The 22,628-nt window shown below is 42.0% G+C and overlaps 1 protein-coding gene across 2 annotated transcripts; it reads left to right on the forward strand.

The window, feature by feature from the left end:
* Window positions 1–3,768: 3,768 nt before the first annotated feature.
* prrt4b (proline rich transmembrane protein 4b) lies at window positions 3,769–22,610 on the forward strand. Of its 2 annotated transcripts, none has more exons than XM_026326452.2 (4): window positions 3,769–3,909; window positions 8,675–9,804; window positions 14,978–15,124; window positions 19,862–22,610. In XM_026326452.2, exons 2-4 carry the CDS (start codon window positions 8,766–8,768, stop codon window positions 21,934–21,936), a joined length of 3,261 nt encoding a protein of 1,086 aa, XP_026182237.1. In that variant the 5' UTR covers window positions 3,769–3,909; window positions 8,675–8,765; the 3' UTR covers window positions 21,937–22,610. The 2 variants fall into 2 exon arrangements, with proteins under 2 accessions (XP_026182237.1, XP_026182238.1); XM_026326453.2 differs by having other exon boundaries at window positions 3,815–3,905.
* Window positions 22,611–22,628: the final 18 nt, after the last annotated feature.

The following is a 22,628-nucleotide window of genomic DNA, read 5'->3' on the forward strand; positions in this document are numbered from 1 at the left end:
TGTCTGGTCATCAAGCCAATATAAGCCCCATATTTAAACACCTTTAACTTTGGTTTGGACCAGCTCTTGAGGAAAACATACAGCATTTTAGCTTTTCACTAGCTAATGCATGCTGTTTGATGTATGAGCAGTTAGTGTACAAGGGCAGATCTTCACTAAAACAGCTGGAAACAAGCTTAATGAGAGTGGAGTAAATGACCGAACATACTGAAGTTCTGAGCTGTATAAAAATATTGATTATATAGTTTACAAAATCAACTTTCCCCAAGCATGGAAGAAGTGTGGGGACTGACACAACACTGGGTCTGTTCATCTACCATTTCTTTATCTCGCTCATCCATTTTGGATCAGAGCAGGACCAAGGTGCAGACAACTCTATTCAGGATGAAACAGGAACAAAACTAGACAGGCACATATGGGAACAACCTCAGGACTCAGGAACACTCAGTAACTGTCTTTGAGACAACTCAGACACTTGGCATAGAAATGAAACACAAGCACAAGCAATCCTTCACAAAACAAAAAACACACGTAGGTATTTATACACAAGAACCAAGACTAATCGAACACAAGTGAATACTATTAGATTAATGAGACCTAAAGCTAGCTGAAACTAAATCAGGTGAGACAGGAAAACACCAAAATAAAAGTCCAAAACCGGAAACAGAAGTACCACACCATAACACGAACAATACTACATTTTGAGTAAGTAAATGGCAGTGGAATAACTGTCATTTCAATAACACACATTACATCCATCCATCCATTTTCTATACCTGCTTATTCCTTAATCAGGGTCTCAGGGATCTGCTGGAGCCTATCCCAGCTCTCTATGGGTGGAAGGCAGGGGTCCACCCTGGATAGGTCACCAGTCCATCACAGGGCCACATAGAGACAAACAACCTCACACACTCACACTCACTCCTATGGGCAATTTAGAGTCACCAATCAACCTGACATACATGTTTTTGGACTGTGGGAGGAAACCGGAGTGCCTGGAGAAAACCCACGCAAACACAGGGAGAACATGCAAACTCCACACAGAAAGTCCGGGTTGCGAACCCACGACCTTCTTGCTGTGAGGCAACAGTGCTAACCACTCATCCACATTACATAAAAGGCAAAATAGATTTAAAGAGGCAGATGTAAAGCAGTGTGACTCCATAAATGTACAGAAACAGGAGTAAAAAACAACAGAGTCTCATCAACATATACACATATACCAGTAGAAAGTCAGGTAAGTTCTGAAAACAGCTCTACTATCACACATATAGTACACAGTCACACTATATATACTGTACTGTACACACACACAAACACACACACAGTCAGTATGCATTGTGAGCTAGTCTCACAATGCATACTGATAAACACAGGCTGCCACCAACAAATTTGCCCTGATGAAGTGAGCTGACAAACTGCTTCACGCAGTCTAAAGACATCTTTAAACTGAGCACTCAGATGTGCAAACGCTTCATAAATGGTACAGACTGTGAGACGGTGAGTACTCTGCAATGACAGCAAGGTGAAGATGACACATTATTTATCCCACAGGCATTTGTTCTCTCAAGCAAATGCAGATAATTTGTCAGCCAAGGTCATCTCTGATCCTCATCTAACATCCGTGATAGACCAAATCAAATCTGCAGTGAAAGCCGTCTGAGAACACACACCAACACACACAGGAACATTGTGTTGCATATTAAGATATTCAGTGCCTTGTGTGTATTGAATTTCTCCTCCAGTAAGATTGCTATTGCTATATTGCTATGGATTTCTTTCTTCAAAGGTTGTATTTGCAACACAGCTGCTGCCTTGCCATATATTAAGACCCCAATTAATGACACACCTCACTTACTTCAGTGAATTACAGAAACACGAGACATCATTAACAACTATCCATATATGTTAACATAAGATGGCACTATGGCACGTAACTATAGCCTGCAGAGAGACGCCCACAAAAAACCTGATTTCCACAATGACAGCAAAAATAGATTTCATTTAAAAAAAAAACCTGCTGTAAGACAAACTATTGTTTTTGTGGGTAAAGATTTTGAAAGGTTTGGGGCCCTGACCTAGAAGTCACAGTAAAAAGTCCCTGAGCAAGGGGCCATATAGATGGCACAGCCATTAAACTTTTGATAGAGTTCATTGTTTTGTTTTTCAGACAAAGAAACATTCATTGACCTTCACAACATGCCATTGTTTGGCACTTTCAATGTGCACTGCACAAGAAGAGGACATCAGTATGAAGTCACACAAACACATACACTGAATTCTTAGTGCTCTCAAGGGGAAGCTGATCTGCTTCACATTGTACTCAAGACGCCAACCAGCCCTGTGAAAGCCAGAATAGTCCTTTTGATAGCACAGGAATATGTGGAAAAGTGCATGTTACTGTCTGCAGAGGTTATCTTAATTTGGAAGTGGAAGACTTTTTTCAGTATCACAGCAGAATATCGGAGCTTCTTTGATGAGCCGTAGCTGCTGTAACTTCACAGCTGTATCTGTCTATTTTAAGGAAAACTCAGGCACTTGTAAAATATATATCTGTGCAGTTGATCTAGTGCTTTTTTAATTTTCTTATCTTATTAAGGTCTATCACGTTTCTTATTTAATTATATTATATTCATATTTAAAAATTTAGTTTTTCTATAGCATAAAACCAGGCTTTCAATAAACCTTGTACAATACCTACTTTCTCTACAAATATTCTTTATAGTAAAGTATCAAAGCCCCTGAAGACTGGGTTACTTCCTTCTCCACATCAGATTAGCATGGGAGATAGATTCTGTCATTTAATTATACCGTGCATATTCGCATATGGTTGTCTTGTTTTGAAGGTCAGGCTAATAGAATATGTAGTCCAGGTGTCAAGGATAGATATCTTCAGACACTGTGTCCAATCTAAATTCAGTTATTCTACTTTAAAACCTGACAATACATTGAACTCGAAACAAAAGAAGCAGCCTTGCTGTCACAATAACCAAGAGCTAAAATAGTCTTTTATCTCACTAAGGTAAAAGTAAAGGTGGTAAGAATAGCAAAGAGAGTCAAGGTCAAATATGTTATTAAGGTGATCTTGCCTGGCCCAATGGGACTGAGCCAAGATGGGGAGAGGGCTTCATCACAGGAAAGACTGCTCAGCTGCTGTTCAGGAAATTATGTTTCCTTGGGCTGGGAGTTTGCTGATTGTTTCTATATTTGGGAAATTCGGGGACCAAAGCTAATGCACAATACTCACACCCTCCGGCTACACACCTTAGATCTAATCAGAGGCCAGTCAGAATGCCGGTTCCCAGAATAATGTTTCAAATGATGTCAAAAGTGAATCTTTTCAACCTCATGTAGACATAGGAGGTTTTGCCTTTTGAAGACTAGTCCTGGATCTAGATCTGGTATTTTGGAAGTTGTGAAGTTCTGATAATCAGGTAGATAGGTCCAAGCTGTAACATATTAGAGTTACCTATGAAGTCTGACATTATATGAAGATAAGCCATTTCTATATAAATATAGTGCACATTTGACCAGCTTACAGTTTGTGTGCTCATGCAGGTGTGTAGAGGCTATGCATGTACTACAATGCCTAATCCATTGTAGTCTAATGCCCAACTGTTTCTTAATGAAGGTGGCACTTGGTGATCTCGGCTAAAGGAGAATTTGCTCAGTGAGGTGTGACCACAGGCATTGTGAGGGAGCCACATAGTGATGCAGTGAGTGAGAGAGAGACAGAGACAATTAGAGAGAGGGAGAGAGAGAGAGAGAGAGAGGGAGTGAGAGGGAGGGAGACTGGAACTCAATTCCACACGGACGGACCTCCACAGGCTCAGAAAGACGGTCTCTCCTGCAGCACACACACACACACCGCTGGCTGTGGAACCTCCATCTTATTTCATACGTCTGTAGGTAAGCAGCTGACATGTTTCCATCTGTAGATGTAACTGTCTGTCTCTGTGGATGCGTATGTTGCCCAGCTGATGCGGATCCAGGAAAAGGGAATGTGTGGCTCTGACTCCCATATGCATGCTGCTACACACCGAGACACGCACTCTAGCTGCAGCTGTAGGTAAATACACAAACATACTGTATTTCATCAAACACAGATAAGACGGCTTGGGCTGATGTCGTTGCATTGATACTAAGTAAAGCCAGGATTAAGGAGATCAGAGGGAATCATTTAGTGATAACCCTATAGGCAAGCAAGATGTGTGTATGTAGGTCTATATATATATAGAGGAGTGTGTGTGTGTCATCCGGGTACAGTTTAGTACATTTGTGTTAATATAAATAATATTCTTGAATACCTGACTTGGATGACCTGTTAGCCATGTTTACTACACAGGGGTGTACAGAATACATTAATGTGTATGTGTGTGTGTGTGTGTGTGTGTGTGTGTAAGCATGGCTTGTTTGTGTGTGTGGCTGCACATTCGCATGTCAGTGCAGCACACTCTTACAAGCAGAACCGTGGAGTCCAAAAGGTGCTCAAATCCTGGAGATTAACGCAACGTCTTTGGCTTCAGCTGTCACCATGGCAAAGGCAGCCAGTGGAACGGCTGTGTTTAAGAGCAAGCTTTATAATCAGCAGGTTCACTGCATTCATCAAAAATAAGCATTAACCCAGCACAATTAATGCCATTTCATGAGGGGTTTGGAAGAGGTAAAATACATGAGGCATGAAAGATGTTGAGAGAACCAAACTAATCTGGGGGGAAACGATATCAGAACGAGTTAATGTGTTTTCTCAGAAAATTAAGGTCTAAAAGATTTCATTAACTGTACTGCTACTGTTCTGAGAGTAGTTCGGCATGGGCATTTCAAAGGAAACCCCACAGATTACAGCAGAGGATTAATCCTGTGTGTAAATAGAATGACTCAGGATGTTGTTTGGTTGTAAAACCAACAAGACCTATGTAACCTGTTGGACTCCTGCCTGTGATGCTACATTTGGTTTCATGACCAGGGGTGTAGTTATTCTTGGACGAAAGAGCAGCTCTCATTAAGGTCAATATTATCCAGGGACTATTGACTTGGTTGCACCATTTCTATTTGTGGATCTGTTCCTGACCTCACACGACATTAAATGTTGATATAAGTTTGAAAAAAAAAAAAAAAAACACTTAAGAACAGAACCATTGTGACTGTTTCCATATGTTTCCATTCTTTATGTTATGGTAAATAAACCAAACAGACATCTGGCCTGTTGAGTGAGTGAGGTCTAAATGCAGAATGTCATGACCATATTGACAACTACTGTACCTAGATTGTTAAATGACTAGGCAGATACATGCTGGCTACATTAAGCTCTCTAACACTTTATAAAGCCTTTGAAATGTGCTGCTTTATACAGAATAAATCCCTGCTGGATTAAAGTGGCCAATGAGATTGAATCAGTGCAGTATTGACAGCCTGTGCTGTGACAAAGTCAGGAAAGGACAACAGGAAAAAGCCATAAGTCGACTCCTTAGATGGGACATACGGTCAAACCCATGATGTTAAAGAGCTGCAGTTGAAAATACAGAACACAACAGCATGTGGGAGGATGCACATGTAAACACATAGTCACAATCGAGTCCACCTACATATACCCATGGAAATAATACTAGAGTGAAAACCAGTGCTTGTAAATATGCACACCCACACAGCAGACTCAAAAAAAACAGCTGTTGCCTTTTGCAGGGAGGTAAATTACCCCATTACCTTGAACTGTGCCATTGATCCCCAGGCTTTGCTGTGCTTATAGAAGGTTTGTTAAATAGTAATGACATTGGCCACAGTCAGTTCTTCTCCATTTGCAGCTCCTTTCAGTGTAGAGCCTCTCTATTTCAATCACTCAGACACACACCACTAATTCATTCATTATGTCTCCCTTTACCTCTCCCTTTATACCTTTCTGTTTTCTTCCCCTTTCATTTTACTTTCATCCTCAGAGACTGTAGCTTACTTTATCTGTCTCTCGCTTGTTAGCTTGACCACTACAGCCTTATTATGCTCACAGTGAGCGCAGATGGGGTTTGTAATGCCGTAATGTTGCCGTTAGATTAATTTAGAATAGAGAACTGTCCATAGAGAAATATGGTACAGCAGTTTGAAGCCTGATTGAGACCAAGATGGCTGATGGACCGGAGTGAAGCAATCGAGTGTGGGATTCTCATTAACACACACACACATACAGACTAAGTTGAAAGACAGAAGTCTGTTTAATGAGTTAATAAAAGAGTCTCTAGCAACAAATTAAAGTGAGCATTAGGGAGACTGCCGCAAAGTTTACTCTCCTGGACTAAGAACGCCACAGCTGAATGTCAATATGGTGGTTGTTGTCTCTCTCTCCTCTGCCCTTGTCTTCTGCTCTCTGCCCTTCTTTGCTGCTTCCCTTTCTCTTTCTCTAGCTCTGCTCCATTGAACACACCACAGCGCCAGGCCTCTGTCTTTGTCAGGGGCAGTCAGACAAAACGCCAGCAAAATTATGGAGGGGACTTGTAAATTCACCACAGACACTTTTTATACTTCCTTTCCATTTGCTCCACTGCCTGTCAAACCAGACAATGCATTCACTAACAGACATGTGTTTGATGTGGTGGCAAGAAGTTGTGGTGTGATTTTATATTAATTAGTGCCGAGAAAAGAATTGGTGATTAGTGTTTGCTTGAATACCTTAAAATCTATCAATGTCATTGATTAATGCAGTTCTGGACAGAGTTGCCTTTGCTTGTAACATCTAAGCACTGAGGGACAAACCCTCAGAGAATTAGGTCCCAACCCTGCAACTCCTGAGCAGATGTAGGAAACACCTTTAAAGTAGTAGATAATTGCAAAGTTCTAATATATCATAGAAGTAAATTTGATCTTTCTAGCTAAGTATAATAAAGAATGGAGTCTCATACTTATTATTTATGTAATGGAAAAGAAGCAGAAACCATGCAGAGAATGCTGCCCAAAACTATTAGAAAACAAGCAATAAAGTTTAAAAATCATTCTGACTGTAAAAACATGTAGAGAGATACAGGAACATACTGTGATGAGATGCAACTACACATTTTGCTCTCTACATGGGCCTCTTTTTTACTAAACTCACTGATATAGAGTGAAAGTGATACTGAAGTGAAATGTGAGAATGTTGCCAAACTAAATTATACATATTCCCTGCTGTCTAAATAATATATCAGTTATGCATCAAATCATTTAAAAGGAATTGAAAATCATTTGCCAAAGGGTTCACAACTAATTAAGCTTTTTTCTGTTCGCAATAAAATAAACTTAGTGCCTCAGCAAGACTTTTTCACTTTCTTTTTAATGCCTATATCTAATATTTAGGCTTATAATCCTTTAGAAATGGCAACATGTCTTGGAGAAGCCAACACAGTGTCCATGTGTGGGTGTGTGTACCTACAGCACTAGAGAACAGTGCATGTGGGCGAACAAATACACAACTGCAGTAACATTCAGAGATCCACAATCAGCTACAGTCATATCTCCGCACACATGAAACGTGACCATGTGTAGGTGGGGTGGTGAAGGCGTGAGCACACAGGCTTCTAAAAACAACTACACCTCATTGGAAACTGGTTTTCATGTTATTCAGACAACACGCCAAATAAAAAGAGAGTGTGGGAAGCTCTATGTTTGACCTCACTGGTAGTCAGTCTCCATATCCTAGTTTCTGTATCCAGGCTGATCTTATCCCTCCAGGTGGAAAGAGAAGGGGCAGATAGCAGGTCAGGTCCCTGCTCTCCTGCTCAGTGAAAACAAGCCTCAGACCCAAGTGGTGGCAGCTGATTGATCATGCACATGTATAGAAAAGAAAAATAGCAAAAACGTGGGAGAACAGTCTGAACTGGAAAGTTACTTGTAGATAAACTCATCAGAGAAGAACAGAAGCTGACAATGAAGAAAAAGTGTGAAATCAAACAGAGACTGAGACCATGATAAAGAAACTGAACAGAACACTGCGATAGAAGCGCTCAGTGATTTTTTTTTTTAACTCCCACACAAACAGATCTTTCTCCCTCCACTTTAAAGAACAAATAAATCTGAGATTGAAGGGGGAGGAGGGTTTGAGAGGGGAGTTAACTCCAGCTACAGCATACAGGTTGTTGTTCCCACTGAGGAAATTCCTTGGGTGCTCCAGTCTTTTCACTGAGGCAACAGGCTAGTGACTTTGAACCACTCTGCTCTCCACAAAAGAAAAAGAGGTCCTTAATTCTTCACTAACCTCCCCCAACCCAACTCTCACATACATTACTTCAAGGATCCATATGGACGGAAGTTCCTCCTCTAATTGGACAGTCCACGTAGCTGCTCAATCACTGAAACACAGCCTGCATGGGAGCAACAGCATAAAATAAATACTGACCAGCTCATTTCACAGGACACCACTAATTGCAGGGTGTCCATACTACTTAGGGCCTTGTTGTGATTTGTGGTGGGTGACATATTTTTAGACTGCTACCCTCAGCAGTCATTTCTAATGGGTGGCATAGTTTCTACAGTTGATTTACTTTACAGTGTGGAAAAACAGATGAAAAGCTGGTCACACTCAGAGGAGCTGAAGCTCAATCGTCCAGAAATGAAATGTTGCAAATTCTATCAAGTTTTCATCAAATACAATTTAGCTACACAAAAGTGGTTGAAAAGTATGTCTCTCAGTGCCATGTGTGTTCTTGTCTTTTAGGCCATTTTGCCAGCGAGCCAGCCAAACCCGCCTCAGGGAGCAGGAAAATGGAGAACAACATGTGACTGATCTGAGCGCCACTGTCGACAGCATGCTTCGCTTCCACCTGACCTCGGTGTTCTGCTTTTGGTGTTTTTTACTACTTCACAGGCAGGCTGTGGCTGACGAAGAGGCCCTCTGGGGACCGACACCATCGAGAGAAAGCCCACCTGAAAAAAAACCAAGCTGGTTTTGGACCCGGCCTCTGCCAAACTTCCCTTCCTTTCCGTCACTGCCATTTCGTATCCCGTTTTATGGGAGCTCTGACAGCAACAACAAGGCTTCCACAACTGCCAAAGGGCTGACAGAACCAATCGATCACTTTCAAGATGGGGAATCAGGGAAAGGGACCAATTCTGAAGCCTCTGAACTCCCCACCACCTTGACTCAAGGGCTCCTAACCAGTGTGACAAAGATAAGAACAGAATCACTTTCCACAGGGGCATCAGATTCTCCAGACAGCAGCATAGTACAGGGCGACAATGATTCTTTTGTTTCAGACTCCTACTCTCCAACAACTAGTTCTATGACAAACACTCTGTTCGCCAACAGTCCTACCAGCAGAAATGCTCCTGAACAAAATGCAACACGTACTCATCCACCATGGGGCACCACAGCCGGACCCAGCATGGGTGCAACTGCAAAACTGATCCCAGAGGAAGACACTGAGAAAAATGAGGCTGAAGATTTGACAGAAAACATCTCTTCGACTATAGCACCAGAAACTACAGTTCCCACTGCCTTGACATGGGCAGCAGCCCAAACCACCACAGCAAATCCAGGACTGGTGGAGACCACACTGACCAGCAGACACCCTCTGGGGCCTGTTACTCCCCCTGCATCCTCAGAATCCACATTAGTCAGACAACCACAAGACATGACTGTTAGTATTACACTCCACGCTGGAGAGACCAGAATAACAGAAATGTACACAGCTCAAAGTGATGTGGATTTAGGCTTCTCTGAGGCCGGGTTGTGGCCTGGGGAGAAAGTGCCAGGAGTAATCACGACTGCCATGGGGATCGATCACAAACTGGAATCCATAACAAGCACAAGTCTGAGACAAAGGGTTAACCTCCCAGTAGCAGGAGGTAAGCAGTTACACAAATCAACAGACACAGGATTGACTCAATAGATGTGATCAGTCATGTGCAGGCAGGCCTTAAGTGTTCAATAGATGGCTGGAAACAGTGCTGCTTGATCAATGACATTTCTGACATAGTCAGTAGTCAAAGGTCTGACATTAGCATCCAGATCCTGTTGAATACTCATTAGGTCTGAGAACAGGCTTCACGTGACAGCTCAGAGGACTTATGTGTTAAAATTCACATTTGTCTAGTTTGTACAAAGGGTCTCAAGGATCGATAGCTGTAATATTTTGGATATAATTTCATATTACCCAAAGGTGGTTTAAATGCATGAACATTGCAGATGGTGGGAACAAATGAATCACATCAAAATGGCAGTCTGCAGAAATAGAAGCGATCACAAATATTTGAAGTGTACAGCACAGAATAGCACATCTTTATTATATTTCCAAGGCGTGATTTTCCCTGACTCTGAACAATTAACGGTAAAGCATCACAATCTGTTTTGCAATCTGTTGTGGGTGGTTAAAAGACTTTTCTTTGAGTGATGTGTTGTTGTTTACCTGCCGCATCTATACCCTAAATTAATTTTTGCAATTCACAACCACTACCAGTGAGTCATTTGTACCAGCTTATTCCAGAGATTGTAACTATCCGTTTATGTAATGAGACATGAAATGACAATTCAAGTCCAACATTGCATGAGCTGTTACCCCAGAGAACAGAAGGAAAGATCATTTATTTGAGCTGCTTGGTGGAGGTTTCATTCTCCACAGTGCATGAAAAGAGAAAGATGACGCCAGTACGTTTCAGGACACTTTGACACAACATTGAGGCAATAGCTCCTTCTCCGTGGCCCATCCCCCAACACTGGTGGCAGTCTGGTGTCTATATGCTTAATGAGTCTTCAGAGGTAGGTCTCCTCCAAGTACAGACACATTCATCACGAGGGGTCAAAGGTTAGTCCAGAAAATGATAAGTCGATTATTCCTAACTGAGGAGGTGCAGTGTCTAGCTGATTGTTTGGTGGATAGTAGTGTGCACTATTCACCAGCAAATTTGTGAATTTAACTATTTGAAAATATTTGTGTTGGTCCTGTCTTTCATAAACACGCAAATTCTTCTCAGACCACATTGGCTTTATTTTGTGTCACGCAATCAAAGGTTCCACAGACCAGCAAATAAATGGACCTTGAAATGAGTTTGTCAGCTTCTGTTTGCAAAAATGAAGCTTAAGATTACAGGTAGTATTATATTCCACACATTGTCAGAATGTACACTAACCATTTTTAGTGAAAAGGTGCGGTTGAGTGAATGTTATTGCATTTGCAGCGATGGAATACAATTATTCCAGATCTGGTCTCTCCCAAACTGTCACGCTGACGCTGTCTGGACTGAATCTGGTGGATGTTATGTTTTGTCTGTGGCGCCCATTGTTATGACTGCACTTGTTTTCAGTTTTTGCACTGTGTGGCCATGCACAGAAAAGATAGGGGCTTGGCCTGGGGGGGGGGGGGGGGGGGGCTGCTGTGTCGCCGTGTATCAGTATTCCAAGCGCACACTCAGCGAAACTACCATCTCTCCTGTGGGACCATCCGCTCGCCAGTCGCTGTTCATGGATGCTGAACATGCCTCGTGCCATTTAGTCGTCCCCCCCCTGCCCCCCACCCTCCCCCCTTCCTGCCTGCCTCCTCGTTTTGCAGTGATTTTGCTCCTGTTCAAACACAAATCCCTGTCACTTTAGCCGTGAACAGAAATGTCAGCTATGGCTGCTTGCAAGGGTGAAAGCATCTTGACAGGGATGAGGGGGATTATCAAAGAACGAAGGCAACCCAAAAGAATAGTCTGCTTGTTAGAGGATTGCACTGGAGTCTTGCAGCATTACACCTTTGCCACAAGGACGCAAGAGGAGACTAATACAAAAATGAAAGCACAGCGCCCCTGCATCATCATACATTATCCCAGTGTGTACGTTACATCTGTTTGCTGTCATTTATGCTGCACTGGGTGAATCCTTCCCCCACTGGAGCTGTTGAACACTTTCACCACAAAAACAAGTGTCTTTTCATTGATCTAGAACATATCTATGTGCCAATGCCCTTGAGGAGGCTGTCACGTATATAAAAAACAGCACTGCCCTGCATCTGAGGGACACTCCTACATCTGATAGCAAGGGCAATTATGAGAAAAGACAGGAGGAAACAGCAGCTACGGGTTCAGGCTGATGAGATGTGGAGGTTGAAAATGTTTTTTTTTTTTTAAAGCATCTCAGATAGTCGCTGCTGTAAATTTTCTTCCATAAAGCTCTTCTTGATCCTGCACTTTACTTCTCCTCCTGCCACCTCCATTACCGTATGCTGTACTAATAGGCAGCAACTAGACTACACACTTAACACAGTCCATTAATACCAGCTAGGATTTATTGTCTCTATGATCTAAGCACTGTACTAAACAGCTAGCGCATGGCGACTGACAGATTCATTGACTATATTATTACATTCGTTGAAATGCATTTACACATAAAGGATGTGCCCTGAATATCTGATGCTCTTGTACAACATTGATATGGGAAATGGTTTTAATGAAAATAGGAAGCACTGTGGCATCTTTAAATGACATTAATCTTCTCATGACGGTTTTTAGGATATGACCTACAGCCCTAAGGCTGAATGAGCATCAGACCTCATTGACACAAATATTATTGTAAAACAGCCGGGATTATTCCTCATCTTGTTCTAAAACAAGACATAAGAGTGCAATGCAATGAATCCTTTAGTAACTGTCTTAAAATGGGCCAACTTGGCAACGACATGATGCAATTTTATGTAAGTACATTAAAAAATTTAGTCATAATATCCAATTTGTATGCATCTGATTCCATTCATTTGGCTGTCTGCTGTACTGCTGTCCAACCCATTCCTATTGTTTCTTATCACTCTAAGCTCATTGTGTTTGTCACAAATCCATGTATGCATTTGTTCACAAACTCACTCAGGGCTTACGCAGATAGTGTAGAGAGTAATGAAGTGAAAATCATCTTTTCTGAAGCTAATGAGGAAACACTACACACTACCACTACACATGGTGAATAACTGCCACCATCAAAAATTTTACCCACAGTAGGTGTTACTTCAAATTCAGTTTAGACTAGCTCATTGGATGAAGCCCAATGCATATATGAAGAAACTGAGCCACATCTATTCACAGCCTGAGGGGATGAAGACATTCTAACTTCTACAACTGAAAAAATGGATAGGAGTTTAGAAAAACTGACTGTAAGATGATGGACAAAGCTAATTACATATGTACTGTATTAATTAGTTATGCTGCAAAGTGATAATTCAGCACTAATGTGGAAGGTTGAACTGTTCAATAAGTATAACGGAGACAGTCCACTCAGCTCCCTCCCTCCCTCTCTCATCCCTTTTTGCTTGGATTTTGCTCTGTCAGCAGGCATCTGTAAATAGCTGGTCATCAGTAATTTTGCTTGTGATTTGCTAAAGAGATGAGTTCCTTTATTTGGATGAGTGAGCATGTGACTGCACTTGTTTACTGTCCCTATTTCTCATCTGTAGCTGATCTTGTTAAATGTTGCAATTTAATCCAATGTTACAGGCACATTAGTGCATCAGCACCAAGATCCTGCAGTGATCTCGCTATCTCCTTTCAATACGATCAACATCCTCGACAAACAACTGCTTAATTACAATTCACTGTAAAAACAAAACTGTACCAGGCTTCAACCGTCAAATGCTTATAAACATTTAATATTCAAAGTACTTGCTACTTTGAGGTGCATATATCCATAGTATCTCAAAATACCAACAACAAATACGCCAAAACATTCTCCCAGCTAATAATCTTTTGCAAAGACAACATCATTTTTCAGATTTATATTTTTCCATCTTTAAGCCTACAGCATGTATACATCAGTAAATTTGTCAGTTTTGAGTTAAAGGTGCAATGTGAAAAGTGGGACAGATCCAGTGCCATCTAGTTGTGAGACTGCAGAATGCACCGTTCTGAACAGCCCACACACCTCATCCTGCCCATTTCCAGATGCTTTAAAACAAAATGCAATTCTTTGTCTAGAGCCGACGTTTAGTTTAGTTAGTCTGTTCTGGGCTGCTGTCTAGTCACTACACACTAGTGACAATATCTTTACGAATATTATAAAAGTACAAAAGGTTTTAAGCGGATAATCAATCATCACTATATCTCACTTTGGCTTTTACTTATAGAGACCTGAGACTTGAGTTTCTTTATTGGTTCCTCATTACTCTGCATCTCCTTTGGCAGAGACAGGTCTCCAGCTGTGTGGAGACCAACAGTGCAATAAAGCGATGAACAGATTTTACGTTGGAGATTTTGAAGCTTACAATCAACTTGAGCCGTGTGTATATGACCTAGATTACAAGACAGTAGCTTGCCTTTCCTTGTAGCCCATTATGAGTTCTTCTCATTATTCATCCCTCAAGCCTCATGCATTGGAATCTTTTATTAAGATTAATTTTGACGTGATAAACCAACGCTCTTCTTGGTGTCCCTCGCTTCATCACAGACTCAGCTCATTAATTTCTCCCAACTGGTTCTGGTGCATCATTCATTTATAAATACTGTACTCTGTTGTACTAGAAAACACACAAAGCCTTTGCAGACCACTGACTGTGAAAACATATTTTGTGAGTGCACTAAAGGGAGAAGAAAATAATGTGGCTCTGACAAGGAGCCATTGCTTTCTTATTCTGAGTCTTAATGTGTTTGTCTTTTTTCTTTGTCTGTGTGAATTGCTTTCCCTTGTTTGACTCCACTTTGAGGCACTAAGACACATGATTGAACAAGGAGTCTGGATCTGTGATGGACCAGGACACACACACCCATGCAGACACATCAGGATGTCAGTGTAATTAGACTACAGAGGGCCAGTCTACTGTGCTATGGATGACTGGCTACAGCTAAGTGGATGACAGACCAATCCATTTGACAGAAATGGGTTAAGAAATATAGACCTTCTATTTTCCGTGGTGTGAAGTCTCAGATATTCTGTGTGCAGAGCGGTTAAACTTTCTTCTGGCAAGCTCCAGATTCACTAATCTGTTTCTCTCAGACTACTAGGAGCTTGGAGTGTTGTGTACTTTAAATGGCATCAAAGGTTAAATTGCATGTGTCTTCCCAGAGCTGCCAGGAAAAGAGGATAAGGGGGATGAGACGGCTGAGAAAGGTGCGGTTCCTTCAGCTGCAGAAGAAGATGATGATGCAAGGCTGTCAGAAACTTCCATGCCATCTGCTAAGCTGCTAACAACGTCCCTGCCACAGAGCACAGGTGAGCAAACACATTTCTTAAGAGGTAAACAAACACTGACTCGAAAATCCCATCCATCTTACGCTGCCATACTGTAAGGAGGACAAGTAAAAGGACTGCAAGCTGTTTGCTTCATAAGCCATCCTGCAGCTACTGCAATATCTGTAAATCTGACAAGAGGACTGGGAGAAACAATTATCCTGCATCATTAGCCTGAAGCTACTAATTGCTTCCAAAGGGAAGAGAAATCTGCTCATTTATGTTGTGATTTTTATAGAACTACTGAGAAGAGTAAAATGTCCACCTGATAAACAAACAACTGATAACACACAATAATATAGCAGAGAAAACAAACTACATCAGGTTTTACCAACACATACATGGTAAGATAAATTCACTGTTGTTTGCTGGATTTGAGGACAATAAGAGAACAGAAAATACCACCAGACTTACTCTTTAATCAAAATCAACAGAAAAGCTTATAATCATCTCTGTCATTTACGGTAATATATATTAGTCCATCATTATTAAGATAATTTCCAGCATAACATGTTGATTAAAAGATCCACATTTAGCCCAGTTCACAGGAGCAGATGTAACCCACATTACGTTGCCCAGAATAGCAGATGTTGTCAAGTGATATTCAAAAATAGACCTGTCAAATGTTCCACCAGCTGATAATGGGATGTTATGGAGCTCTCTAATTTGGTGTGTCATGAGGGAGTGAGTGAAACAATAATGTTACTAGTCTTCCACTTCAATGTGTCCTCCCTAAAGAAAAACTACGCTGCTGAAAATATCTGCTGCACATAAACAAATCTACAGTTATCATATAAGCTCAGCTTCAAATTTACCCAACACACAACTGCCTATCCTCAGTATGTATGATCGAACTGCTCCATGAGCGTACACAAAACAGTTTTTTCTGAGGTGAGCCTAACTGAAGAAGATGATCAGATGACAACTGCATGAATCTCTCAATTTCATGATGCAGAATCAACATGCAGCCAACTAAAGATGAGTGTGGCATTGTTGCCAATTTAATACCTAGTCTGCAGGTTAAGGTGCATGAGGTGAGATCACAACAAAACCCAGTTACATTAAGACCTAAATATAACCCCTGTGCAATAATAGTGTTTTTAAAAGTTCCAAAAGCTCCAAGAATGACTGTACTTTTAAACATCTCATTCCAACAAGCCAAAAATAATCTTTATGTTTTAGAATTTTTATACTATAAATAAAAAATGACCCGTTCACTTGGTGTCCAGAGAGGACTGGGCCTTCACCTGTGGCTGTCTGCTGCAGATGTGTCAGTTGTCTCTAGCATGACACTTGTTCTCACAGGAATGTGTTAGATGACCAAGCAGGATGCAGTGGAACGTAACACTCTGATTCATCCTTGTACTGTAGCCACCACCACATACCAAACTCTGTCCAGGCCGTTCAGCCTGCCCCGCAGCTCAGATGACACATTTATGGGCATGGGCGAGGCAGCAAAACGTGGCACTAATTCAATACACGTCACGTTTTCCACTCAGTCTGACTCAATGGCATCCAAGGCATTGCCTTGGAAAGTAATTGGGCAGACAAGTCATTGGCATAACAGAGAGCAGAGCCTCACCTACTTTATCAATGCCCCCAGATTCAAAACCCCTGCACTTGTGTTTGTTTTACACTGCAACCACATTTCCCACAGAGCTACTGACTGTTTTGATAGGAGGACATTGTGGTAGCAGTAATGTAGTGTAGGTTTATTAGATCACTTACTTTCTGTATTTAGTGAATCATTTAAAGTTGTTAATTTCATAACATTCAAATAAACATGAGATCTTAGTATCAATCATATAAATATTTACTAATTGAATGTGGCCAAATACCAAACACCTGTTATTAATGTATGGCCACCAGATACTATTTAATGGCTGTGCAGCATATACTTTCCTGGCAGATCAACATTAGTGTGGGAATGACATGACAGTGACATGACTGATGCTCACACATCTGTCCAACTCCCTTCCCTGTCAAAGCTTGAGAAAGCTGCATAAGGGAGATATCCTAACATCAGTTTTATAACTTCCTGTATTAAAAATACATCAGGGCTTTAAATAAAGAACAGTGCACTGGAACAAAAACAATAACTCATCAATCCTCGTTTTTCATGCTGCTGAAGGTGGAATTAAGCTTGGAAAGACAGCTCAGGAAGTCTGAAATACAACTGCTATGTTGTGCAAGAGTAGCAAAAAATGCAGCTGGCAGTGGAGACCTTCAGCTTGATGTTTTTATCACAACCTGGGACTGTGATTCAGCTTTGAGGCCAGGGGATGAATGAGGAAATATGATAGACTTCATCAACATCAGGCAGACAGCAGTGATGTGCTAAAGCTTATGCTAACGCACTCACAAAAATCCTCTGCCACTCATGAAGATCTGAGGCAGAAAGAGAGCAAGTACTCTTTTAGAACAAGTTACTGTAAAAGTGACTATAACTCAAAGTTACTTGAGTACAGCCAAGTGTACAAATACATGCAAATACACATATAAAAACGCCCAAAATGAAAAGACATATGGGAATGTCTGCTGGAGCTACTAATCCAAGTGAAAGGACATCAGGCTGTTTGCGGCATCATCGCTTTAAAGCAGACACACACCATTTCATTTTCCCTGTGGAACTACAGAACTGAACAGTAGCAGCAGCTGCCATACATTGGAGCTATACAAATGAAAACAGAGGCAAAGACCAGCAGAGACAGAAAATATAAAAGAAGGGAAGAGACTTGTAAAATCCAGTTCAATCACAGAATAGCAGCACTTGGTACAGAAAACCGTCCCAGTTTAAAAATAACAAACCCACCTAGGAGAGTTCCCCCTTGAAGGCAGGTAAACAGTCATAAACAAAAGAGCAAATTAGGGGAGCAGGACAGGGTGGGATGGGAAATAGAAGAATACATCCTATAAAAATACATTAAACCTTTAGGTCTAGTTAGGAAAGGAATTAGACATTTTCAATCAGTACTCAAAGATTTAGGGTTAAGTAACTGGCACATAACCATTAAATATGATGCATTCCCCAGGCCCCACTAGCTACATTCAAACCTCCTCCTTAGGTTTAGAAAACAGTGATGACAATGTTTTCTGCTTTAATAAGCCACATCTAACCCACGTTTTTAAATGAAGGTTTTTATTATTAAGGGAAAACAAAATCCAAAACTACATGGGCCTGTGTGAAAAAGTGTTTGGCAGACCATCTTTGCCCAGTCTCTCTCTTATGGTGGAGTCATGAACAGTGACCTTAACTAAGGCAAGTGAGGCCTGCAGTTCTTTGGATGTTGTTGTGGCGTCTTTTGTGACCTCTTGGATGAGTCGTCGCTGCGCTCTTGGGGTAATTTTGGTCGGCCGGCCACTCCTGGGAAGGTTCTCCACTGTTCCATGTTTTCACCATTTGTAGATAATGGCTCTCACTGTGGTTCGCTGCAGTCTCAGAGCTTTAGAAATGGCTTTATAACCTTTTCCAGACTGATAGATCTCAATTACTTTCTTTCACATTCGTTTTTGAATTTCTTTGGATCTCAGCATAACGTCTAGCTTTTGAGGATCTTTTGGTCTACTTCACTTTGTCAGGCAGGTCCTATTTAAGGGATTTCTTGACTGTGAACAGGTGTGGCAGTAATCAGGCCTGGGTGTGGCTAGAGGAACTGAACTCAGGTGTGATAAACCACAGTTATGTTTTAACAGGGGGGGGGGGCTAACCCTTTTCACACAGGGCCATGTAGTTTTGGATTTTGTCTTCCCTTAATAATGAAAAACTTCATTTAAAAACTGCATGATGTGTTTACTTGTGTTATCTTTGACTAATATTTAAATATGTTTGATGACCTGAAACATTAAAGTGTGACAAACATGCAAAAAAATAAGAAATCAGGAAGGGGGCCAACACTTTTTCACACCACTGTATCTTTATGAAGAAGTGACTGTCTCTGATAAGCCTGCTGCAAAATGACTGATGAGCCTGTGTGTGTTTGTGTGTGTGTGTGTGTGTGTGATGCAACTACAAGCTGCTTCTCTTCTGCTGTATTTTACAACATTTTTTTATGTGGAAACATTATTAGACTGTAGATCTCGGTTTATTCTTTTCAAACACATGGTGAGTTTTGTTTTATGGAAAAGAACAAGCTCCATGATATCAAGGTCAGTGATGTGGAGACAAGGAAACTAAAAATGTTTGTCTTTTTTAACTTGTGCATCCCATCCAAGTCATCCCCCAGTAAGTGAAGAAACATGTATGGTGAAGAACGAGCTTTGCAGGCATCTCAGTAATGTTCACACAAACACACACGTGTACTTACACCTTCATTTCCAAAGCTGAACCACTAACAAAGAACAACACCACCAACTAGCTCTGTGCTTTTAACTGGACAGATTTCACACAAACATACACACGCCTCCACTTTTGGACCCTTCTCAGTTCGAAGTTGCCTTCTTACCAGCTTTTAAGCAGGATTACAACATTAGGAAGAAAGCACTCTTTAACCATGCTGAACCTGAGCCAGTTCGCTTTCTGACTCAGTTTAACCAGATTAAATGCTGCTGTGTTTTCTCGTGAGTGGACCATTAGTACATCCAGTGATTTAAAGTGATTTTTTAATAGATGTTTACAGCTATTTCCACTTGAATTATTGCCAACACTTTGGATTAAGCTTGTTCATCCTATGAGCCCTTCAAAAGAAATTTCATCAAACTGATATTCTGCTTTGTTTCCAGGCATTTCCTCAGAAAGTCCGCATATCCCTCTGTACACTGAAGACTGGATGTTCAGCCCAGTGGACAGCAGTGCTACCTTCCTTCCAGACTGCAATAAAGAGCGCTCTGGGATCTGCAACCTCTCAGACACATGGGACTTCACAACCTCATCAAACATTAAACCCACACAAAACACCACTGCCACAAACCAGTCAGTCAACCCCTTCCTGATCCCAGCTCCACCCATGTTAGTGCCCCTGTACACCGACTGGAACAGTGCCATGGCAGCTTGGGGCATGGCCTGGGAGGCACACATTTATGGTGCTGGTTGCATCTTTGTGATGCTAACAATTGCCTCAGCACTCAATCTTCTCTGCTTGCCACTGCGATGCCCATCTGGATGCGGCTATTTTGCTCTGGTCAGCCTGTTTCTCCTAGCTGCTGGTAGTACCAGGTCCTTCTTGCTGCTGTACGATGCCTATGGCCACCAGGATCGCTTACCCTCCGCAGAGGCCTCACTTATGCTCTATGAAGCCCCATTTCCCTGCTTGACTGCAGCTTTTGGTCTGGTTTTCCTTCTCCTCTCCATGCGCTCAAGAATGCAGCTCTCCTACTCAGCTTTCCAGAGACCCTGTTTCCTGGCCTGCCTGGTTGTCCTGCACTTTGCTGCTGCATTCGGTCCAGTGACATTATACAAGTTCTACCACCAAAAGCCTCCCCTTTGCCTGTTCCTTTCACTCATCTCTCGAGGAGCCTTTGTAGCCTTAGCCACATTTCTGTCTGCTGCATACTTTGTTTTCTTTATCTATGTACGGGCGGACTCGAAGCACATCTACCACCTGAACAACACGTCTCCTTCACCTGCTGAGCGTTACAACCGCTGCCCCTTTGCTGAGAGCCGCGAATGGGACCGTGCAGCTGCAATAGTCTGTGTTTCAGCACTGTTCTCTTTAGCATGTGCAGGTCTGCAACTATATGCAATGCTCAATGCTATGGGTGTTGCAGGTGGAGAGGAAGTCTTCCACCCCTGGCCGTGGTGGGCTTTTCAGTTTAGCTGCAGACTGTGTGAGCTCGGGGTTTGTCTCACCTTAGCCTTAGTGGTCGCACAGCCAGTCTACTGCTCGGACCACCTTCCAGCTGCAGGAAGCTGCTGGACTGAACTGTTGGCATCCAAATCACCCATACTGCCTGGGAGTTACCAGTGGACCCTAAGCCATCAGGAGAAGCTCGCCATTGTCGATACAGTTGGACTTGGGGAGACTGAGAGCCTTCCCCTTTACACTTTGATGGATGAGAGACTTGGTAGTCTGAACGGTCTGGACCTCCTCTACCACAGCAACCGGGCCTTAGCATACCGAGACCTGGATTTGGATATAGACCTGCAAGGGTCAGAAAAACCTGAGAACGGAGGAGGTGGTGAGCCATCAGGGGGATCCTCATTTGCCAGTGACTCCACTACAGACCTGCGGCCACCTTCGCCCATCAACCTGCGTCGCAGCATAGACGAGGCGCTCTTCAGTGAGGCCCTGTTTCCCATGAGCCTCTTCAGCCCTATGAGGCCTATTCGCTGCAGTGACCAGTCCATAAACAAAAACTGTATGTTTCCCAATAACAGCCTCTGTGATCCTCTCTCAGCTGACCCCGGCCTTTATCGGACTTCATCCTGCACAGAGATAGTGTCTCAACCTCAGCCACTTACTACACCATCTCAAGGAGAAACTATTGTAGGTGCGCCACCATCTCCCTCCCTGTCCTCCCCCTCCAGCTGTTCATCTCCTGAACGTTGGAGGGACAGTTCTTCCTCCTCTTCCCTCTACCAAAACTCCCTCGGAGGCTCCTCGCTGATCCTCTGTCCCAGCCCAGGGAGACATGCTCGGCAGATTCTCCAGCAAGGGGGCACAGGGCATGTGCCGCCCTCAGGCCACCAGATGCATGCTGATCCACAAATGCAGTATGATACATTGGGCACAGCTTCACAAGAGAGCCTGGACCTGGACATGTCTTCTGAAGCAGACCGATCTGTGCAGGAGGAGTTCATTAATGTTTGCAGACAAATTGATGCTTTGAGCATCTGCAGTGAGACAATTGATTTATAAAAAGGACACACTACTCAGAGAAGGGATACACCGAGGACATACTGAGAAGGATTTCTGATTTTTGCAGCTTATTTGGTAGTGCATGGTAGCTTTTGCATACATCACAAAAGACACATAGCTGCCAAAATACAAATTTTGGAGGTTTGATAAGCTTTCTTATGTGGTCATTAGTGAATGTCCTGAGGGTTTAAGTGCCAAGAATGTCAAACGCCAAAAGGTCATTTGTAACATTTACATATCTGATAAAGGTCGGTAAAGTTTGGCACAGTTACAAGCATTTTAGTGTGTGGAAATAACAGGAATTTATTTGTACAAATGTTTTTACTGCATTCTGACATTCCAATATAGTTACTGTGAATGAATTAAGCACTTATTATATACTACTACTGAAGTCATGTACTGTCAAATTCAACAAATATTGTCAATAAATAAGGATTAAAATTAAGTTTGTCATAACCTCAAAATACAAACATGCCCCACACATTATGGGCAGTTATAATGCAGCAGTGCCCCCTACTGGTAAAACACACACAATGCTCCCTCATCCCTCTACATTTATCACCAATTGCTCTACATACAGTACAATGGCAGTATCTATAACTGGCTTACTAACTTATTTATGTTCAAACATAACGTTGCACAACACACCTTTAAATAAAGTTTCTTTTCTAACATTCGCCTTGTTTTATTTC

The sequence above is a fragment of the Mastacembelus armatus genome, chromosome 23, assembly GCF_900324485.2.
Source record: "Mastacembelus armatus chromosome 23, fMasArm1.2, whole genome shotgun sequence".
Classification (NCBI taxonomy): domain Eukaryota; kingdom Metazoa; phylum Chordata; class Actinopteri; order Synbranchiformes; family Mastacembelidae; genus Mastacembelus; species Mastacembelus armatus.